This window comes from Parasteatoda tepidariorum, chromosome 6 (genome assembly GCF_982258835.1).
Source record: "Parasteatoda tepidariorum strain Cologne lab strain chromosome 6, Ptep-v5.0, whole genome shotgun sequence".
Taxonomy (NCBI): domain Eukaryota; kingdom Metazoa; phylum Arthropoda; class Arachnida; order Araneae; family Theridiidae; genus Parasteatoda; species Parasteatoda tepidariorum.
Window position 1 is genome coordinate 51,623,273 of NC_141760.1, and position 9,454 is coordinate 51,632,726.

General features: G+C 28.3%; 1 protein-coding gene across 1 annotated transcript; it reads right to left on the bottom strand.

Annotated features, from left to right (window-relative positions):
• Positions 1–3,439: 3,439 nt before the first annotated feature.
• LOC107457374 (uncharacterized) lies at positions 3,440–8,438 on the bottom strand. Its single transcript, XM_043051548.3, has one exon. The coding sequence runs from the start codon at positions 6,574–6,576 to the stop codon at positions 4,321–4,323; it is 2,256 nt and encodes a 751-aa protein (XP_042907482.2). The 5' UTR covers positions 6,577–8,438; the 3' UTR covers positions 3,440–4,320.
• Positions 8,439–9,454: the final 1,016 nt, after the last annotated feature.

Genomic DNA, 9,454 nt, shown 5'->3' on the forward strand with positions numbered 1-9,454 from the left:
CAGAAATTCAAATTCGTCGTAAAAAGGCGAAATGGCATCTATAAACAGAAACTTTAGAGAAAGTACGTTTTGGTATCTGATTTCGTAACTTAAATTATCGTACCTGACCTATTAATTATCATATTTTAATTCACCCCTTGAACCATTGAGACGAGAATAAAGTTTATCTGATCATTAGATCAAAAGTTATCAGGGTAGTCCGTTTATTTATTTTTGTGCACTGAACATCTAAAAATTTATAATTCAAATCTGTTTAATGTTTTGCTTTATCTTTAATTTGTTCCATTGTGATGCGAAGAGAATTTTTCATAATTTGCTTTGTTTTTTTATTGCACATACCAGAATGTATTCTGGTCTATTTCTTAACTTTTTGCCTTTTTTTTACTGATAGCAGAAGAATTATTTCTAGATATCCCTAAAACTAAAACGTCAACTTCCTCTAATTTATTTCTCAATAAAGAATGTATTATTGTCGATATTAAGTTTAGTGTTTTGTATATAATTATGTGTATATATTTTTATATTATCTCTTATTATATAATGTTTATAAAACTTAATTATATTAAGAGCATCGGTTTTTTTTATTGAACAGTAAATAAACTTACCAAAATATATCTTTTGATTGTAGCTATTTTATTTGTAATTATCATAACAAATTATTTACACTGTGATCTTTAATGAATTTATTATATCGCGATGATTTTATCGTTTTGATGTTAGCAAAGCGTGATTATTTAAAAAAAAATTATTTCCTTCAGTTTTAATTTTGAAAATGTTGGGTAATCATCCGGTTATGTTATGGTTCGTCTGTAACTCAGAGCTACGTTTGTTATGTGTGCGTATTTTTGTTACCAAATTATATTTCTAAAACTTTAAAATATATTTGTGCCTAATTAAACAGCTCGTTAGAATTTTTATTGACTATTGAGAAAACGCAATAGAATCTTCTATAAAAATGACAAAAAAAAGTACTTTATTACTTACCAATGAGGATTTCGAATACACGTAAATTAAAAAGAGATGATTTTATTGTTATATTTATTTACGTATCAATTCGTTTTTTTTTTTTTTTAAATTCAATGCAGTCTTTTTGCAATATTGTCAAAAGAGTTAAATACTTCTAACAATGCTTTTATTTTGTATTGGATAAAAAAAGGAAGAAAAATAAAAGAGAATATCAATATTTTAGAAAGGGCGCCAGTAAGAGATTTGCCATAGGCGCTTCTTTCCATAGATACGCCTCTGTGTGTTAGGGATTCATTATTTACTAAATTTCAGTTGGCGTATATTTTTTTTAAAGATTTCTTCACAAGGTCTATGCATATAATAGTTAAAGAAAAAGGGGTCTCGACTCTGTCATAAATATATTTGAAATTAAGTAGACAAAAAAAAAAATCTATTTGAGCTGATTTAAATCATTCTTAGAAAGTACTGAATTGTTTTTTTAATTAACAATTTTAGTAATTTTTATGATAATTTAAAGGTTTGTTCACATTTGTTTTAATTTTATAAAGCTGTTATATATATCGCTACTTTTGATTATGCAATGAAGTATTATCGTTTAAAATTTTTCAATATTATAAGTAACTTCCCTTGCAATAAGATCCCAAGAAGGGAAAGCTAGTAATAGAAAGTTTTTTTAATTTTCTAAAAAATAGTTAAACTTTACGTTACGCTTACACATTTATAATAAGATAGTTTAAATGATTAATTACTCTAAGCTATTCATTTATGAAATTTTTGTGTTTTATTATAAAATTAAATGTAACATGGATATTTCAATTCTGACTGAATTATAATAAATTTGTTTTAATTTTCAGTTTAAAATTTCAAAAATTTTTAAGTCCGATTTCATAATCATAAAATAAGAGCAGAAATTGTGAATTAAAAATAAAATTGTGCATGAATAATCAAATTTACTAAATAAATTTATTTGTTGTACAGTTTAAATGTTACATATATGCGGAAATATAAAAACATTATAAATGTTACATATATGCGGAAAGATTGATTTAATACAAATATTTGCTTACCTCCAATATTTTTGATGCAAGTTCTTTATATAGCCAATGAAAGATCACATTTTATTTACAGAAACAGAATTACACAATACAAATTAAAAATTAATGGACGAAATTAACAAGTAAAAATTAATCAGGAAGAAAATATAAAACGAAATTTTAAATAAAATGCTACTTTAAACAAAAGGAAAAATCTAAAACTTAGAGCTTTTAGGATGAGTGTCTAAGACAAAGTTCCCAGACAGAATGACCGAAAAAATTGCCAAGGAAGTTTTTATGTCCTGAAAAGGTTAACATATGAGTCCTAGTTAAAGGCAGTCCTAGAAATCCAAGAGAATTCTTTGTTTGAGGCATGCATTTTATGACCGTAAATAGGATCTGTGTATAGCCGATATTTTAAAAAGTAGATGAGATAAGATAGAACCCATTGAAAGAACATTTTTCCTTAGAGTAACATGAGATGGGCTGACTACTTTTCTGAGGGGAGAAGTTTTGTGGGTGGTAAATCAAGAGGAAAGGGATGTGGGATGCTATCTAATTTAATCACTGAAGATAAGCGTTTGTTGCTCTCTTGATGAATGGGTAGCAAAGAGGCAGCAGTGATTGTTTTATTTCTGTTACAGACTAATAAAAGCCTCAAAATAAAATGTCATGGGAATTCTCCATTCTTTTTCCAGTAAATAAAATATTTAAAAATTTTGTAAAATTAAGGAAAAATTATTTATAGTATTAAAAAAAAAAAAAGAAAGAAACATTGCTCTGTACAATGGGGGGTGTTTGAACACCCCCCTTATCTACGTTCCTGAGTAATACTTTTCTTCTAGAGAAAAGTATTATTTTTCTTTAGAACTATGTTTAATGTAGTTTTCAGTTTCATATAGTTTCCCAACTTAAAAGATTTTAATCTATATGAAAATCAAGAGAGAAACTAACGTACTTCCTTCCTCTATGACTTTCCACACGCTAATGGGGAAAGCATGTAAAGTGTTGCCATAGGTAGAGAGTTCTGCTCTACGCCACCTGCAGATTTTTTTTAATAATATTACAGGATCAAAATAAAATTACAGGATGGGTAAATTGGCGATCGAAATGGGCTGCAGGTGGCGCAGAGCTGAACTCTCTACCTATGGCAATCTTATGAATTCAACTTTTTATGGGGCCTCCCTGGCCGAGCGGTATCACAAGTCCAAACGCTCTGTTAAGCGTGGAGGTAGCGGGTTCGAATCCCGCCGTAACCCTGGATGTATTCTTTGTGATGTCTTTCTCTGAATTGTTCTATCTGTATTTTCTACTTGACAATGACTTATAAGCCTATATTGAGCACACAAGTCAGCAATGTATGTAATTTCAATATATCAACTTTTTATACCTTCTATAATGTACAATAGTAAATCACACCATAATAAACACGACTATGATCAACCAGAAAGCTATTTATTATGTAAAAATATTTTATTACACACTCAACAAAAAATATATTAAATACCATTAGGAACATGATTGTAAAAAAAGTTTAACATCCTGACTTTACATAAAATGGGACAAAAAATCACTTCATATGAACATTATAATAGCTTTAAAAAATAGGAAATAAATTGAAATTAAATAAATTTTAAAGAATGTCTTTTACAAATGTATAGAATTTCATTAAAAATTTGCAAATGCAATTTTAAAGTAAGTGCATTTTATTTTAATTGTCTATAGAAAAATAGAAATATATTTTGTACAAGATATGGAAATTGTACTAAAAATAATAATTTTTATAAAAAATATCTTTGAAAAATTTTTTGAACTTAATTTCTTTATCTATTATGTTATAATACACAGTATAATTATAAAATTAAATAAAGTGCTTTTTATTTCAACCATTTATAGAAAAATAGAAATATTTATAACAAAATATTGAAAATGTGCTGAATTATAAGAAAACAACTACATATTAATATCACACACTTATACATAAAGACCTCATGACAAATTTTTTTTTTAATGAACTGGACAGCTATTTCAAAATGACAAATTAAAATCCTTTGAATATTTCCTTATTAAATTAATTTATTTAGTTAAATAGATTTTGGAATTTAAAAAAAAAAACTTATGGTTTACTAATTACGATTATTTTGTAAGAGTTTGAGTAATCCTGAGCGTTCTTCAAATTTTTGGGTGAAAATAGTCTCAAAAACGTTCAAATGCAATTAAAAAATTTTATGATCAGTAAATATTTAAATGACTTGTCTTGAAAAACAAGAAATTGATTTTATGAAGCAATCTATAATACTTTACATGTTTCATAAACCAACTAAAAATAAGGCTTCTCACCAGTATGAACAAGACCGTGCCTAATGAGATGACTTTTTTGTGAAAAACTCTTATTACATATACTACACGAATAAGGTTTCTCTCCAGTATGAACACGACTGTGTTGATTCAGAAGCAGTTTTTGTGAAAAACTTTTATGACATAAACTGCAAGAATAAGGCTTCTCACTAGTATGAACAAGACTGTGTCGTGTCAGATTACCTTTTTGAGAAAAAGTCTTATTACATATACTACAAGAATAAGGCTTATCACCAGTATGAACACGACTATGTTGATTCAGAATCAGTTTTTGTGAAAAACTCTTATGACAAAAACTGCAAGAATAAGGCTTCTCATCAGTATGAACAAGACAGTGCTTTTTCAGATTACTTTTTAATGAAAAACTTATATTACATAAACTGCAAGAATAAGGCTTCTCACCAGTGTGAACACGGCTGTGTCTTTTCAGACAACCTTTAAGTGAAAAACTCTTATTACATATAGTACAAGAATAAGGTTTCTCCCCAGTATGCACACGACTGTGTACATTCAGAAATACTCTTTCTGAAAATTTTTTATTACATATACTACAAGAAAAAGGTTTCTTGTAGTTCCCAGTATGAACACGACTGTGTCTGGTCAGTCTTATTTTTCGTGAAAATTTTTCATTACATATACTACAAGAATAAGGCTTCTCACCAGTATGAACAAGACCATGTTGTGTCAGATTACCTTTTTGTGAAAAACTCTTATTACAAATACTACAAGAATAAGGTTTATCACCAGTATGAACACGATTGTGTTCTTTCAGATTACTTTTTAGTGAAAAACTTTTATTACATTTACTACAAGAAAAAAGCCTCTCACCAGTGTGAACAAGATCATGTCTAATGAGATGACCTTTTCGTGAAAAACTCTTATTACATACACTACAAGAATAAGGTTTCTCACCTGTATGAACACGGCTGTGACTGGTCAGACTTTTTTTCAGTGAAAATTTTTTATTACATATACTACAAGAATAAGGCTTCTCACTAGTATGAACAAGACTGTGTCGTGTCAGATTACCTTTTTGTGAAAAACTCTTATTACATATACTACAAGAATAAGGCTTCTCTCCAGTATGAATATGATGGTGTTCTTTAAGATTACTTTTTAGTGAAAAACTCTTATTACATATACTACAAGAATAAGGCTTCCGCCTTTCACCAGTATGAACACGACTGTGACTGGTCAGATTACTTTTAAGTGAAAAGCTCTTATTACATATACTACAAGAATAAGGTTTCTCACCAGTATGAATAAGACTGTGTCTCTTCAGACTACCTTTTAGTGAAAAACTTTTATTACATATAGTACAAGAATAAGGTTTCTCCCCAGTATGCACACGACTGTGTACATTCAGAAATACTCTTTCTGAAAATTTTTTATTACATATACTACAAGAAAAAGGTTTCTTGTAGTTCCCAGTATGAACACGACTGTGTCTGGTCAGATTTCTTTTTAGTGAAAATTTTTGATTACATATACTACAAGAATAAGGCTTTTCACCAGTATGAACAAGACCATGTAGAGTCAGACTACTTTTTTGTGAAAAACTCTTATTACAAATACTACAAGAATAAGGCTTATCACCAGTATGAACACGATTGTGTTTTTTCAGAGTACTTTTTTGTGAAAAACTTTTATTACATTTACTACAAGAAAAAAGCTTCTCACCAGTGTGAACAAGACCATGTCCAATGAGATTACTTTTTCGTGAAAAACTCTTATTACATATACTACAAGAATAAGGTTTCTCACCTGTATGAACACGACTGTGACTGGTCAGATTATTTTTCAGTGAAAATTTTTTATTACATATACTACAAGAATAAGGCTTCTCACTAGTATGAACAAGACTGTGTCGTGTCAGATTACCTTTTTGTGAAAAACTCTTATTACATATACTACAAGAATAAGGCTTCTCTCCAGTATGAATATAATAGTGTTCTTTAAGATTACTTTTTAGTGAAAAACTCTTATTACATATACTACAAGAATAAGGCTTCCGCCTCTCACCAGTATGAACATAACTGTGACTGGTCAGATTACTTTTAAGTGAAAAGCTCTTATTACATATACTACAAGAATAAGGTTTCTCACCAGTATGAATACAACTGTGTCTTTTCAGACTACCTTTTAGTGAAAAACTCTTATTACATATACTACAAGAATAAAGTTTCTCACCAGTATCAGCATGACAATGTTTAGTCATATTAATCTTCTCCGAAAAAACTCTTTTTACATATAGTACAAGAATAAGGTTTTTCCCCAGTAAACACACAAATGTTTTTTTTTAATTATCCTTCAATAAGAATATCTTCTTACATATACTAAAAGAAAAAGGCTTCTCACCAGTATGAGTCGGACATTTTCCTGAAAACCTCTTGCTACAATAACAAGAATAAGGTTTACTTACAGGATGATACTTATTCTGAATTAAGTTAGGCCCTTAATACAAAAAAGAACATGCTGTATTAAGTCACTTACTTTGACTAAATTTTTAATTAAGTAAAATATAATACTGAAGAAATATGATTTATTAATAGGTGCATCTGTGAAAGCATTCATTTAAATTATATTGAGATGTTAAAATTTTTTATTTTTCACAATCAACTTTAACATTTCTCTTTTGTTGAACATACCAAGATACAAAACTAAATTAAATTATTTTACTTTGTGATATTAACATGATGATAACAATTATGAACATGAAATTATCAAACTTGATTTCATTAACTAAGACAATGCAGAAATATAGTTCATTATAAACGAAGAAAGGCAACAAAAAAAAATTTCACTTTCACAGACTTAAAAGGATTGAAATTATCTATAATAATATTAAAAAATCTTTCATTTCAAATTTTTAAATCAACGTTCTATCATGCACAAGAAAAGCAAGCTCTTATTCATTAACATAAATACGAGATAGTCAACAAAGTTTAATTCTATTTACGAGTATTAAATTGCTCAAATTGAATACAAAAAACATTTTCTCAGTGTGAACAAGAAAATCACAATTTAAATTTCTTGTGTATAAATATATGGTTTATGAAAGTGACACACAGCTTAATTATCTGCGGTAGTCAGTAATCTTGATCTATTTATAACTGTTTAATAATGCACTGCATTAAAAGTTCGTTTAAAGTGTTACTTGTACCAAATTATACTTTTTTTCCTTGATTAATTTATCACAATGCCTGTCTAAATAAATTATGTCTAAATTATGAACACAAAGCAATGAAATGAAACTACTTCTTTTTTTTTTAATTTTTAGAACAGAAGTAAAATGTTTTATAATAACGAAAAATAATTATGAACTACAATTGGAAACTCAGGAACACAAACATTAAATTTCCATGTATGAAAATAATTTTCTGTTAGAACTTCATTGCGTCCATGCACAGAGACTATTTGCTGCTAGTGTTGCTACATAGATAGACATTGCCTTTATATAATAATATTCCCTTTACCCATGGAGAATTTTCACACAATGAATGTACAGAATATACTTTGGAGAATTTTCACACAATGAATCGTCCAGAAAACAGAATGTTTTTAAAAAAAATTTATGCACGCACGATACGAATTTTATTAACTGTCAGAAAAAAGATATTTTATCATTCACATCGATTTTTTTTCGTATAAAGATGATAATGTATGATTTAGATCTGGATGGAAATAACCTTTTTCAAAAGCTTTCTATATTGTTTCCATTACAACGAGGGTAATTACATGTGTGAGATTACGAATCCGCGGACTTATAAATTTGATCCAAGTAGTTGCAAATCAAAAACAACTTTTTTAAAACTTTCCTTTACACAAATATGGTTAATTAATGTCTTCTTCGGTCTAAGTAAGACATTATGTTTTAATACAGTTATCTCGGTAAAAATTTTTTCAAGAAAGAACTATACAAAAACGATGATAGTTGTTTACATCTTCGCCAAAGGATACGAGAGGAGGCCTTTTCATTTCCCTTCTAACCTTCAGTTCGGCCCGAAATATAGAGCAGCTTTTGCTTAGCTGACCGACTTTTTAATAAATAGAGGCATTTGATTGGCCGATTAAGTCATCGTTTTCATCTTTATTGCTTAATTGTTTTGTCAGGTTTACTAGAATGGCATTTTTGTTCAATTTCGCTAATGCGCATGCTTGGTTTGATAATATTTTCAAACCAATCGAAGTACTTCGTAGAGCAGAAAGTCTACGAAGAAATTCTTGTAAGGAGCAGAAAGTCGGTTTTCTATCAAAACTTCATACTCAGATTGATTTAAATCAATTTATGAATTTGATGTATATGTTTTGCTTAAGAAAGATATTAATGTTATATTTTCTAAAAATGATCGCGCAAAAAACGAAAGATTTCTTAGTTTAAAAATAAAAAAATAAATAAAATTGAAATTTATCAATATATTTACCTAACAATATAGAAAGAAAATTTAAGAAATAAGTTCGTTAAAAATTATTTGTATGCTTAAAACAAAGTGCTAAACAAATTAAAAAAAAACAAAAACACTTTTAAAACAACACTATTTTTTATCACTATTATTTCACATAAATAATTAAGTTAAATTGAATAATTACCGAATTCTGAGCAAAAAAACAAAGTTGGGTTTAATTTCTTAAAAATAAAAACAAAAGAATTATGATATTCGGTAATATATTCAACTGACAATATTGAAAGAAAATTAAAAAACACGATTATACTCTTTAATAAAACAAAGTCCTAAATGATTTTAAAAAAAGAAGTCGCAATCGCAAACATAACTAATTTTTTTGAATAAACAAAGTTGATTGACTTATGTCCAAATCCAAAGGAGGAAAAATAAGTTTTGTTATAATTTCATTATCACAAAGTCAGTCCCACTAATAATAATCTGCAAGAAACGATATCAAGTCGCGACAAAGCAGAAAAAAAAACTAAGAGGTGCGGAAACTAACATGCGAGATCACGATATATGTTCTCAAAACTGATTCTGATTCTACCGCTCATCAATCAAGGCCGTTTCAATATAACGATACGAACATCGTCTTCCCCAGCGCGAGTTGGCATCGGAACGTAAAAGATCCTTGCATGTCTTGTATCGCTA